Raw genomic sequence first — 14,320 nt, 5'->3', positions numbered from 1 at the left:
TCAAGCTTTATGATCAGATTTGACATATTCACATCAATGTTGCCATATCTTAAAATTAAAATAGCAACTATCGTGTCATGTTCAATTAACATTTTAGGCTTCAATCAGCTTTAGATTAGGGCACCAACAATGTTCGACCATAATAAACCATACCAGGACCGTACTTTTGTTACATCGATTGAGAATTATACGTTTTAGAAGCGATAGGGTAAGGAAAATAGTTCGAAGATTACGCGGTTAGGAAGAATTCCGGTTTTGGTTATTACAATAATTGCCGTGCCTAAAGTTTTCGAGAAACTTTCGTCTAGTACACTTTGTCATCATTACAATTTTGCAGTTCTGTCGAAACAAGAGAAGGTAGACGACGTTCTTTTGATTTTTCGTTAATTTTTTTTGTATTTCTCTATATTATAAGTTAACTTCTCTCTGAGCTCTAAAACTGGAGCATTGCAGACATGAAATGATATAATATCAATTTATAGTGAGTTATTTTTCATACTGTATGATAAAAATGTCCATTTGCTCACTAATGATAGCTGATTTCATTGAAGTTAATAATTATACATATGAAATTGAATCATGGTTGCCGACCAGAACTTCGTAGAAAAAACTGGGAGTTTTTGAGACAAGGTATGGAATTCCGATATACTATAAACTCTCAATAATATTTGAGAACAATAATAACATCAAATAAGTGGAATAATTGCTGTAGCTAATTCTTCAAGTGATAATATTTGATTACAGATTACGTGATTTCAGAAAAAAAGATTTACCTTAACTACCACAGAGCTTTTTTGGATGGCAGCAACTAACAGAATATCCATGTTAAGGTAGTCACACACTTGTCGTCATCGGACGGAGCACACGCACGCATCGGAGGGATCGGATTTTCCGAATGTGATTAAAAACTTTGATTCAAATGGATCTGCGCGCACAAATTCATTCCGAATCATCCGTACGGAGTGTTAACAGTATCAAGAATTCCTGAAATATGCGCGTCCTCTTCTTTCTCCGTACGGAGCCGATTGTAGATAGAATATTCAGTCCGATGTTTAACACGTGATGGACCCCATGTATCAATATATTATTTTATAATAACTCGATTGTTACCTGAGATGGATGCAGCTCAGTTAATTGTGATCGTGCAGAAATATGAAGAGTTTTATAATCTGAGGAACCCAAATCAACAACGCAGGGACAATTTTTGGAGAGATATAAGAAGGAGGATGAGCCATCCCAGTAAGTAACAATGCATTTCGTTCATTTTGTTTATATAGTTTATATAGTTACTTTATATAGTCCTAAAATAATGATAAAAATTATTTAAAGTACTTTCATCAATTAATTGTTGTAGTAAATGTTATCGAATTAAGGTCTTAAGGTTATTTTTAGATCATATGTCAATGATTTGGCCAGCTTATGCTCTTTCTCTTCTTCTTCTGTCAGCGAGCAGGAAAGTATTATAATTTCTTCGATATCCATACTGCACATTCAATCAAAGTTTTTACAATAAACGAAGTCAAAAACGAAGTTCACGAGGCTTCCACAGCCACTCAAACTTACGACTGGCGAGATACCTCGGAATCGCTAATTTGTGAAGCTGTGTGCGCAGCCGTCTAAATAAATCCGATCCGTTCGTTGCAAAAGCTCCATCCGATGACGACAACCGAATAGGCATTACCAGAAGAAGACTACCATTAGCGTTTACCAATCCACTGGACTACAGTGGGCGTGGGCTCACAAAAATAGAGAAATTTCGTCCTGGATGATAGTCACTTTACAAATATATGTCCTATTTCTGAAAGTCAGTATATTTTCAGCCTCTTTCATGCCTATTCAGTAATGAATACTGGATGTACATATCTATTTAACTAATTCATATTTTTAACAATTTAAAGACGATATAAGAATGAATTATGTATGAATAAAATTTACATACAAAACTGTTGAACCAAACTGTTCAATTCACGAATCTGTCAGAATCAATCAGACATGTTTTGATGAATTGGAAGTTGAAGAGCTTTTAATCAATTCAGATCCAAAACAATTAACATGGAAGAGAATAACCAAATTCAAAGTGACAAAATGAGAGACAATATAATGCAATCAGCATAAAACGTGAAAAATTCTATTGTGAAATAGATGAAATTTGTAAATGGTTGATTATAAAGTATTTTACGATGAATTGTAATGATGATTACACAATAATGGCAGTCAAAAATGCATATTATAGGTCTTTTAGATAACTTTGGGAGTAACTGGTAGTAATTAAGCACGCCATAAACTATTTTTCGGATATGCGTCGTTCATTTAACCACAATAACGATAATCGCAAAAGTTTGATATTACATTCATAAATTAAAGATTGTCTAGAATAGGTTTTCTAAGAAATTATTTAACCTGCTCTAAACATAACTAAGAGTTATGTGTGGGGACACAAAATCCGTACATATAGTGCTTTGAATATACCAAGTATAAACATAATATCTCTGTTAGAAGTTTGGCTGCAAGTATGGAAAATTTGAAAGAAAATGAACGACGTGTAATAATTGCCAAGTTTTAAGAACAAATCAGGATCTAATCTGTTGGAGAGTTAAGACAGGTATTTCGATTGGAAGAAAATCAAAACACAATAACAAAAAAGAGGAGAGAAGCTTTGGTTAAAGCGACTCATGGAAAACTGTTAGTCAGTTTACGAAAACTAGACAGAAAATTCCAAATCGATAAAAGATATGTAAGTAACATTCTAAAGGAACAGAATGTAGTTCAAGAGTAGTTCAAAAATCGAGAAAATCTGCACACCAATATTCTGAGAAGCAGCAAATGGAACAACAGTCACAACTTGTAGTCTCAGTGACAAGGAGTTTTCGCTAGTTTGGAAAGCATTATCGACGATGATATTTTACTTTTGAATGGAGTATAACGGCAAATGATAAGACTTATTAGGAAAGCGATGAAATAAAGTGTATTTCAAATGACACAAAAAGTTCAACTCAAAATTGTTGATATAATTGACGTTCTTCAGTATACATTTGACCTTCTTTGACCAAAATATATGAAAGTGTGTTGGATCTAGATTGAAGCAGTTCATAAAGAAAAAAGTATTCTGAAAGAAATTTTGTGTTTTGACCAGATATGAGTTGAGGTAAATCAAACTGGACAAGTAAAAAGACAGTTACAATAGTAGGAAGTACTACTACTACAGAAAGAAAATAAAACAAGAATTGAAACACATAAAGTAATACTAAAAATAAAAAGAATTAGAGATGAGATACGAGGATGTATTGATATCTAGTTAGCCTAGACCAGTTCCATACATAAACAAAATATTGCGTTACCATAGCAACGAACAATAACTTAGTAGAAGTGTCAGTGTAACGTAAAAACGTAAAAAGTAAACCCGAGTTACGCAATAAAAAGAAAAAAGATGTTCGCCGACTGCAAGCTTATCAGACCATCGAATTGGGCTAAAACAGAGCAGAAGCAATGAATATTTCATACGAACGCGTCATCATACAATTCACGTCAATTTGGACATTTGCTGCAGAATGGATCCCCAAATGTTTGAATGTTGACCAAAAGCGGAATGGTGACACAACGGTTCTCCAAGATCTAAGAAGTTTCGTGTCCAAAAATCGGCTGGAAAAGTTCTTGCTTCAGTTTCTTGGGATTGCCATGGAGTAATCAAGATTGATTTTTTAGATTAGTGTACAACAATAAAAGAAGATTACTATTCGACATTACTGACCATTCTACGGGAAAAAATTGAAGAAAAATGACGCGGAAAGAAATCCAAAGGTGTTTTGTTTTTGCAGGACAACTCTTATTCACCAGATTTGACACCGTCCGACTATTATCTCTTTCCTAAACTGAAAAACAGTTTGATAGATCGTAAATTTTCTTCCAACGAGGAGATAATAAAAGCTGTGGAGGTCTGATTTGCAGAGCAAGAAGAAACATTTTTTTAAAGGTCTAGAAACGTTTTAGGTTCGCTGTAATAAATGTATCCAATTAAGAGGAGAATATGTTGAGTAAAATATCTCGTAATTGAAATTTTATTTGGTTCTATAGTAGGGTAAGAATTTTTCAATATATCCTCGTATATTAAGCACAAAATAGTAGTATAAAGAAAGATAAACAAGAAGCTGAGACAATTGGAATAAAATAGAAAAAAAAATTAGAGATTGAACGAAAGATAGACCCATAATCCACAATAAAACAGCCATACACCTTACGGTAATCTGGCTTAGACATCGACTTTGTAGTCATGGTAAAATATTTATCATCTTCATAATCAGACAATTCCTGAGAAAGACAAAATAACTGAGCCAATCTTATAACACAAAAGGCTAGTAATTCCTGTGAGATAATATTCGAAATGGAGTAATTTTTAACCCCCATGTTTCTGCAAGCTACGAGTGGTCTCCTTGGATTCAATACCTGAAAGTTGGTCGACTAACATACCATTTAGCTCTTTTTATCACTTATGCATAAGTATATGGCTACCATGAATTTAAAAAATAGTATAGTATATATTTTGACATTATTAGGTTAGGTCATTTTGACATTATTGAAATAAAATCTTTCAAGATATATTTATGTGGATGTTTCTGCCATAAAATTAGAAATTATTACGTGGTATCAGTAAAATCTGTAGGCAAATAAATAACATTCCGCAAACTCCAGCTTATATTCGATGGACTACATGAATTCTTCATGCAACTAGACATTTTAACATACCGTTCACATAACAATTTTTGTTGATATATTTGAGGTTTGTGACTTTTGAATGTCATTGTCAGATTATAGGGAAAAAGGGATATGTAAATCTTTTCGATAGTGCGAGTAAACTACGTATATGCATAAATGACAAATTCTGAAGAAACACAGAATGCCCTCGAGCGGAGATCTACCAGAAACTTTATTAAAGAAAACGTTCATAATATTAAACAAATACAAGGCGTAATGCAGATGCAGAAAGGATCGAAGTCAAAGTTGATAAAAAGTGACAGGTTTCGAAATTTCCCTACTGGACATTTTAGGAGAATAATCCCGGAAAAAGCCAATGGGGAGCAAAGTAAATTTAAGAGATCTGAGGTAACTTTGAAAGCTAAATCTGAACTAGTAAAAACTGAGAAAAGACATGATATTCTTTCTGATGCAATGCAAAAGTTTTCTCACCGTTCCGTACAAACCGAGAGAACAGATGATCTCGTTTCTTTATACGAAACTGGTGTAATAAAGTATGCCAGCGCGAAGCCGTTCAAATCTGCAACAAAAAATAATAGATGTCACGCTGAAGGGGATTATGAAGATGATTTCGGAGAAAAAAATCATATTAAAAAGAATATAGAAAATTTGAAACCAAAAACAATTCGCCACCAAGTTCCTAAAGTTCCTGTTGATGTTCCTCCGACATATCAAAAAGGTAGATTACCAAAGTATTTGCAAAACAAAAAAGAGGAAATCAAAGAAGAGGAGGATACCTGTCCAATAGGACACATTCTCCTTCCTGAAGCCGAAAGAAAAGATACTTTGAAATTATTACGAGAAAGTTATGCCAGTCGGATTCAAGAATTGAATACATTACCAGTAAGAAGTGATACATTGCGAGTTAAAAAAAGAAAACAAGAAATTGAAGAAGATCTAAAGAAATTAGATAGCGGTATAAGGGTGTTTCAACGTCCCAAGGTTTTTGTTAAAATTGATTCGTGAATTAATTATAATGAGGGGTTCAAAACAACAACTCATAAAAACTAAATTATTTGTTCAACGTGGTCTACTCATTTTATGTTAAATTATCTGGTTGAAATTGTCTAGAAGATTCTATTAAAATTATAATCTGAATATTGGTTGTATTTTGTTCCATAGATCACTGCTATCTTTATTATTTGACAAAGTCAATAAGTCCGTTTGTGCTCATATGGAGCTCTCCCTATCATTTTTACTATTATCGGTCCCACATAGGGAGTACTACGTCCTTTTTCTCTCTCGGATTCTATGGGATTACCCTGGTCCTATCTCCATCCTCACATGGTCTTGTGTTGACTTTCATGTCGTCACCTTTTCTTGAAATTTCTTTAATCTCCTCCTTGTTATTCATCTTTAAGATGATTCTTTGTAATTCCCTACATTTTGTGTAAAATTTCTCCCTCGAGAACACCAGAATATGTATATTTGCCTTGTTCTTCTCTCTACCAGCAAGACATAAACTGTTTCTTGTCCCGTATCACGTCATATTTAGAAAACTTTGAATTTACTCATGTCCCGTTGATAATTGAGCTAGGTAATACTTTACTTCACCATGTATCCTTTCCTTCCAGCCTTTCATATTTCCTGTTAGCCAGTGGATCCATAGTCCTCCAGTTTCACTGCTCTATCTCTTTTTCGTTCCCTCCAGAGGATAAAGTCTTCCTAGTAAGCTTCCAAAATGATAGCTTGGTGTCTGACAACATTCCAAGATACTGCTGGTGATGTTTCATGATAGCACCTCCGATCTTAACTAGAGTGAACAGTTGAACCAACTTAGTATTTACAAACATGGACTTCCTTCTAATGTTCAGCAAGGGACAGAAACCTTCACTCCATTCATTTTATAACTCTCTTCATGGTTTCATTGAACAGTATCGGCAGTTTCTCCATTGTGCTTGCACCTGTGACTCTCGCCATGCGCAGCGCAGCGTAATTGATACTCCACGGGACCTAGAACTGAACCCTGTACCCATGAGATGATCTATTCTTTCCTTGTACCATCTTAGTTTCCGTCAGTTGGTGACGAACAATTTTTTAGATAACAACTTTTTTCTATAAATAACGATGTTATTGACGTGATTGATAAATTACAACTCTGGTCATAATATTTAAGTGCAATCGAAGGATTATAAGCGTTTATTGATTACGTCTAGACATTAGTTGAAAAAAAATGTCATAAATAATTAAATTCAGCAAAAAGTACCACAACGTAGAAAATCTATTCAAATGCAGATGCGTGAACAATCACTTGAAGTAAAACGTTGAAATAAAGGACAGTTATGCCCGAAAATTACTTCTTCATGTAAATGAATAACGAAGTGCCTGGGGAGGAAACGGAAACGTCTCTGTCGTATTTCCACCACCTCTCAACTATCCACGATTCGTATCTTGAAGTGTTTTCAGATAAAGTGTTTTCACTTTGAAAAAACAAGACTCTCATCTCTTTTCAATTCAGAAGAACAATTTTAAAATCTATTCTAGATAGAATCGCAAAAATGAATCTAGAGATTTGCACTTAATTTATTGTATAGTTCTGATAATCCTGATTTTAGTTGACTGCAAAATGTAAATTCCTGCGCTTGCATTATCTCGAATAACAGATATATGTTATTCATTGTGAATAATATATGTTTGTTATATTATATTTTCGATTTTTTTTTCTTAAAAAAAATCAACGTTTTGCTGTACCCTTTCGTCAATTTCCAATCACTTCACTGGTTGATGGATTGGAAAAAGAGGACTTGTGAAGTAACGAGTTCAATCACGCGATTTAAACTCTTCAGATTTCTTTCTCCGGGGTTACTTCAGATTAAATGTGTTCCAAACACATTGTGAATTTCGAGAATGCGGTTCATCGACTCAAAATAAACTCTAATTTTATGTAATATTCAATAAATTTCGCTACTTCTATAACAAAGAAGATTATAAGAAATTTCCGGAAACATAAAGATTTAATTGGACTTTTCCTATCTGATCATCGCATTCACACTTTTAGCTTTGTACTGGGCAGATTTCAAGTTTAGAACGAGATTTCCGAAGGAGATTGAATACTCCAAATGGTGAAAAGTTCCTTATTTTTCACTAAATTTCACATCATTCTATACACGTCGAAAGATATAATTTTCAACACAACACAATTCCGCTTTCGCCAAATTTTATATTTTCATTATAACCCGACAGGGTCAGCTTCACGGCCTATGTCGTGGGCTTGGATATTATTAGAAACGCAATTGTGTGAATATTCTATCTAGTCCCGCTAGTGTCTGTTTTATTACTAAATAGAGCTTCATTTGAGTGGTGAATATTTGTAAGAATCAAATTGGTCTCCAATTCTGAAATTGTAAAAGGTTGATTTAAAAAAGTACTGTCACTAAATCTTTGTGATTGTGATTGTGATTCTTGAAGCACAATTTAATTTTGTATTGAGAAAATTACTCTTCGGCAACAGCAGTGGATTTCCATCCTCCATGTTGTTTTAATTGAAGAATGTTCTAATCAACTGGAAGCGATACCGAAGTACGTTGAAACCTATGACCTGTATATTCTTCTGGATACGGCAACGAATTGTTGCCACATTTGCCTTTTCTATGATTTCAAAGTCGGAATTTTCACTTTCATTCTTAACAATAATAATAATAGGAAGCCACTACTAAATTAAGACAAATCGAAATATTGATTAAAGTCAAATCAGTTCATGCGCTGCCATGTTAAAATCAAAAGTGACTTGATATATTTTTTCAGTAAAGGTGTGGACGAATTGCACTAATCGACTGTGTTAGCTTATGGAAAGCGTGAAATAAGTGAACGTTATTATACTTTATTACTTTTTTTCACTATAACCATGAATAACCGCTTTAAGCGCAACAAACTTTAAAGATGGGGCGTAAAAAAATTTTTTTAATGTGCTTATCGACAACTATGTTTCCATGTAATATTCTATTAATAATAGTCTTCAACACTGTCACATTTTATATAATATTGAGATTTTTCGGTTGAACAAATTCTCATTAATAGAAAGAGAAAAAGTTATATGGAGTATATATTAACAGATTATTGTGTTCTATTCCATTGGACTTTCGTTATTATCTCTTCTGACACAGCGAGTGTATAAAATGACTATACGGGTGCATGAACATTCGTTAAACATTACTACGTACAAAATCCGCTTACAGCAACCAAAATACCAGTTAGCGTTGGATATTGAAGTTCCATTATTTTGGTTTGTAAATGAAACGCTAATACGCCTGATCGCTTCTTTTAGATTATTAAATGTATTCCGATTCAATTTAATAACTTTAATACAGTTCTACCGATTCAGTTGTTTCGTTTAATCTTATTAGTAAACTTAAATTAGTTAATTATTCCTCTATTTACTTTTGTTAGATATACTGAAGGAGGATATTTTCTGAAAAAAATCGTGAAGTAAAAATAAAAAAAAACTCTGCTGCTAAATCCGGTTCAATATTTGTGAGTAGCAACTTTAAACATCTTTTCAAGAAGATGCGGAATCCATAGCCTACCTACTAAGCCGCCATCTTCTGCCATCTCCGTCCAACTAGAGACTACGGTGATATTACTTCTGGTTCGGGATCTCTCCGTCATACTAAGCAGCCGTCGACATTCTTTTGTCCAAGAATTCTTTCTCTGTAACAAGTTAGTGTAGATTTCCAACAGTCGCTACTTCTTGTATCAAACCCCTTCAGTAGTGTAACACGAAGAACGTGTATTTGGCAATCGTCTTCACAATACGTACACTCGGGTGTACTTTCTTCATTTTTGGAGACACCGTCAGAAGCTGGATACTGTAGAAATTCACATCTTCGAACTTCCTTTCGGTTCACAGTTTAAGGTCTTTTATCAGTCGTCGCGTCCACCGTTGTCGCCACGTATATATATTGTTCTAGTGCGTTCGATGGCTGCCACATCCTGTCGTTTTATATCTGAGCTGTTTCTATATTTCTTGAGGAGGTCCACGGGGACTACACCCGCCACCACGAGAACTGCCTATGCAGAGACAGTCTGATAGGATTCTTTACAGAAATCCTCAACATCTAAAATTGAGAGTTAAGAGGATACTTCTCGTGTGTTTTCACACTCGTGAGAAGAATTGAACTCTTCCCACTTGTTGCACAATTTACTATTGCTTACCCACAAATATTGACAAGGAAAAACGTCAAGACGTCAAGAATTGCTTCGAATCTAGTTGATAGTATTTTTTATGAGGACTAGTAGCCTCTAGTATTCAGATTTTAGTGGTTACTAGGTATACTGAATTGAAGAACTCGACGGTTTGTTTTTTATTTCTGCAGAAAATATGATTGGTATATTTCTTTCTCATTTCAATAATGCTTCTCTATATGTTATTCCTTTCAAAAGTTTCATATAATCGAGAAGCATATTCACATATACATATTTCGAAATAAAGAGAACTATATGTCGATAAAAGTAATATTTATGTGTTATAAAATTGAAGAACACTGCCACAAATTTTTAAAATTACTTTTGAAGCAGTATTTGGAAACTAGTGTACACGATAAAATAGGAATGTTTTTATTTCCATTAGATTATTCAAAAGCTATTATGATAACATGGAACCGGTGAGGCAATTTAGATTGCGTTTCAACTTGATGTATGACTTCACATCGAAGCTTATCTTAGAGGTAGTTGGTTTTTGTTGAATTTATTTTTATATATAAATTCGTAGCCATAAATAACGCACCACCCTTTATTTCAATATCAAAACCTAAAATGTTAATCTTTTTTTTTTTTTCTATCACAAAAAGTTAAGTATCTTAAATATTAGCGATAAAATGTAGCAAAATTTCTTATCAGCAAATAATTCTTTTTGTGCTTTTTCAAAATTTTAATTTTATGCATATTCTAAGGTTTCTTTTATTCTGTTGTTGTACCAACCTGTGGAGAGCAGTAATTTAAGTTAATCAAGGTGTGTTAAAGTCGAGACTAGTTAAACAAAAAATAAATAGATTTAGGCAGTCGAGTGAACGCGAAGCTGAAAGAATAGCCGAGTTATTGGACAGGGAAGTGGCAAATCTGTTTGGCATACACCACACAACCATTGGCAGATTGATGCAAAGATGTCGAGCAACCGGTTCACATTCTAAGAGGCCTTTCTGTCCTTTCAGTTTTAACTCCTCGAGATGACAGTTTTTTGCAATTAAATTCATAAAGAAATCGGTCAATGACAAGTGTCGATCTCAACAGCCTTTTATGAGAATTCCGAAATGTAATTATCTCTGATAGATAAATAAGACACCTTCAAAATGCTGGTCTACACAGCAGAAGAGCTTTGCTAACCAGGCAGTATCTTGTTGCTATACTAAGATTTGCAACAGTTAGATTGGATTTTAGAAAATTGGGTTTATTTACTGATAAGACAAGAATCAGTCTAAGAGGTCCAGTTGGACGTAGTCAGTTTCGAAGACGGCGAGGAGAAAGCTTTGCGCAGTCTTGTATCATTCCCAGGGAGCCGTTCCAAGAAGGGTCTATCTTGATTTGAGGAGGAATTTGTTTTGATGCCCGCACAGAATCTCTTCCTAGACCCGCCCTTAACGCAGCAAGATACATAAGTGACATTCTTGAAAATCACGTTGTTCCGTTTGGGCCATTTATTGGTGACGATTTTCGTTCAATGCTATAATAATGCTAGACCACACGTTGCGGCAGATGTTCTGAATTATCTAAACGAAGTAGGAATTCATACCCTGGACTGGCCATCAAAATATGAATCCTATCGAGCATGTCTGGGACATTTTAAAACGCCGCATTCGTCGTCGAAATCCATCTCCTCAAAATTCAAATGAGCTTGAGCAAGCGGCATTAGAGGAATGGGAGAACATACCTCAAGAGGCGATACAGCACCCAATCCAGAGGCGGAAATACACAATACTGGCGTTTTAAAAAAGGGAACATGATTGTTTAGAATGCAAGTATAACCAAATTTTTAATAAAATTTGGTTTTACTGCAATGTTTTTATTTTTATTTTTTTTTACTCATTAAAAATTATTCAAAATTACTACAAATTTCTTATGATTGCGTCAAAATTGAAAAGAAGTTAAACAATAGCAATATTAATTGAAATTTATTAAACAAAAAATATTCCCAGAAATCGAGATGGTGCGTTATTTTTGACCACGAATGTATATATAGAAGCACCTACTGTTTCTATTTCGTAGTACAACAGAACTTATATAATCAAAGCTACTGATTTGAATTTTTCTGATAACCAGCGTATTGGATTTAAGTACTAAAAGAAGTAACCAATAAATTCACCATAATACTGTATTTAAATGTTTTCAAATCACATTAAAACTATAGAATTTCGGGAAAAATTCAGTAAGTTGAAACTAACGAACTAACCGATCAATCTTTTATTTTATTCCAACCAATGTGAATGTAGTGTTTCAGTATTGAACAAAACTATTGCAAAAATCGCATCTCAAGAGCTAAAAATTTCTCGAAAGAAACTTGGTCGGTTATCGATTATTTAAGAGAAAAAACACGTTCATCAAACACTAGTCACCTCGACCCAATCGATCTTAACAATTATTTCGTTAGAAAGAATATTAGTTTTAAAATATTTCTAGGTCGTGGTGCTCTTTCTTTTCACGTTCCTTCTAAAAGAATCACCGAGAGTTTCTTCCTTAGACCTATAAATGGAATTGAGCTAGAGTAAACCATAGTCAGTATTCAAAACAAAACCTACTGGGGCATCGATGGATTATCAACTATTTTTAATTTTTTTTTTGTAAATAAGTTATCTGGAAAATCGAAAACAACAGGTCAAAATAAAGGACAAAAGAAGTGACATGTGGAGTGCCTCAGGGAACGGTCTTGGGCCCATTGTTTTTCACTATTTACATGAATAATATATTTTTATTGGAGAAGATGGGAAAAATCATCAGCTTTGCTAATGATATTGAGATCGTATATAAAGGCACAAATTAGTACTACTTGAAATTTAAAATTGAAAGGGATTTTGAGGACATTAAAATTTGGTTGGACTATAGATTATCGGTGAATTTCAAAAAACATTTCATCTACTATTCGGTAGTCTCGAGACATCTTTTCCAAAATTTGATATAACAATAAAAAATTCTATCACAATTAAACCAGCAAATGACATTAAATATTTGGGAATAATTTAAGATCGGTTGGATAACTTAACAAAAAATTTGAATTTGAATTTTGAATATAAAAGAGAGAATTATGGTTTATTAGAGTTTAATAGTAACACATTTAAGTTGTGGAATCATAGGCTGGGGAGGTGCTTCAAAAATAAACTATAAGGCACTACAAGTTTCGCAAAAAAAATATTTGAAATTACTCCTGACAAGAAAGTTCACTGATGAACTTTATATCGAAGCTAAATTATTAGATATTCTTCAAATACATTACCAGATCTGGCTATTAAATAACGAGACTGTGCACCTAGAGGGCGCTCTAGACAGATGGGGTAAAAAACGAGTAGTGCGTTGGGTATTTAGATATCTATCTATCTAAACAGGAGCAACGTATGAAATTGAAATTTCTCGTTAAATTGAAAAAAACTCCGATTGAGTGCTATAAATTGTTGCAAAAGGTCAATGGGGACAATTCTCTATCTCGTGCGCGTGTTTTTGAGTGATGTAAGCGCTTTAGTGAGTGTCGAGGAAGCAAATCCAAATTTAAGGCAAAGTTGATCGTTTTTTTCGACATTAGCGGTATCGTGATGACTGAATGGGTCCCAAAGGAACAGACTGTCCACCAGACTTACTATTTGTCAGTTTTGGCTACTCTGCGAGAATGAATTCGTAGAAATCGGCCCGAGTTGTGGTAGATTTTGCACCAGGACAACGCACCTGCCCATAACGCGCTATATGTGAAGCAGTATTTGGCCAGTAAGCGATAAAATCTGCTTTGAAAGGGACCCGATTTCAGTCTATAGAAGCGGTGAAGAAAAAAACGGCAGAACTCCTAAAGGCCCTCACCAAGAAGACTTCCAGCACTATTTCGGTCAATGGAAAAAACGTATGGAAAGATGTGTGGCGAGGGTAGAGGAGTATATTGAAGGAGAGCCTTCGTAACCAGTCTCGTTATTTAATTACAACACATGGAAACTAGGAATAAACAAAAGTATATTGCACTCCTTATGAGCTATAAGAAAGGAGAGAGAAGTTATTTGTACTTGGGGGCTGTATTATATAACAACCTACCAGATGATATAAAAAAAGAAAATACACTAAAAAGATTCAAAACTGCACTAACAATTATTTGTTTCATTTCTTATATATAACAGTTAACTTAAATAAGTTTAATAATAAGTACTAAATTGCTCTTATGTATTTGTTAAGTTTTTATTTAACGAAATATCCCACCACGTACAGATAGTTTCTGTGGTTATTCATGTGTTTATTGAAGTAAATGTACATTTAAATATTTCATCTCAATGTAATTAATCATACAATGTATTTTTTTGCCAATAAATAGTTTACACCGAGTGGCAACACTGTGCAAAACAAACCGACAGCCTCATCCCCAACCACTGTCGATAATATAATTCATTGCCAA

General features: G+C 33.9%; 2 protein-coding genes across 2 annotated transcripts in view; one reads left to right on the top strand and one right to left on the bottom strand.

Annotated features, from left to right (window-relative positions):
- Window positions 1-14,320, bottom strand: part of LOC130900790 (max dimerization protein 1-like) — a 302,666-nt gene that overhangs the window by 130,125 nt on the left and 158,221 nt on the right. The gene's annotated exons all lie outside the window — the stretch shown is intronic.
- On the top strand, window positions 4,581-5,847 carry LOC130900789 (uncharacterized). The gene has a single exon (XM_057811659.1). The coding sequence runs from the start codon at window positions 4,867-4,869 to the stop codon at window positions 5,713-5,715; it is 849 nt and encodes a 282-aa protein (XP_057667642.1). The 5' UTR covers window positions 4,581-4,866; the 3' UTR covers window positions 5,716-5,847.

This window comes from Diorhabda carinulata, chromosome X, assembly GCF_026250575.1.
Source record: "Diorhabda carinulata isolate Delta chromosome X, icDioCari1.1, whole genome shotgun sequence".
Lineage (NCBI taxonomy): Eukaryota > Metazoa > Arthropoda > Insecta > Coleoptera > Chrysomelidae > Diorhabda > Diorhabda carinulata.
The sequence above is the reverse complement of the archived record's forward strand: the minus strand, read 5'-3'. Positions and strand labels throughout refer to the sequence as shown.

Coding starts and splice junctions, on each gene's coding strand:
- LOC130900789 (XM_057811659.1), top strand. CDS start 4,867: ATGACAAATTCTGAAGAAACACAGAATGCCCTCGAGCGGAGATCTACC.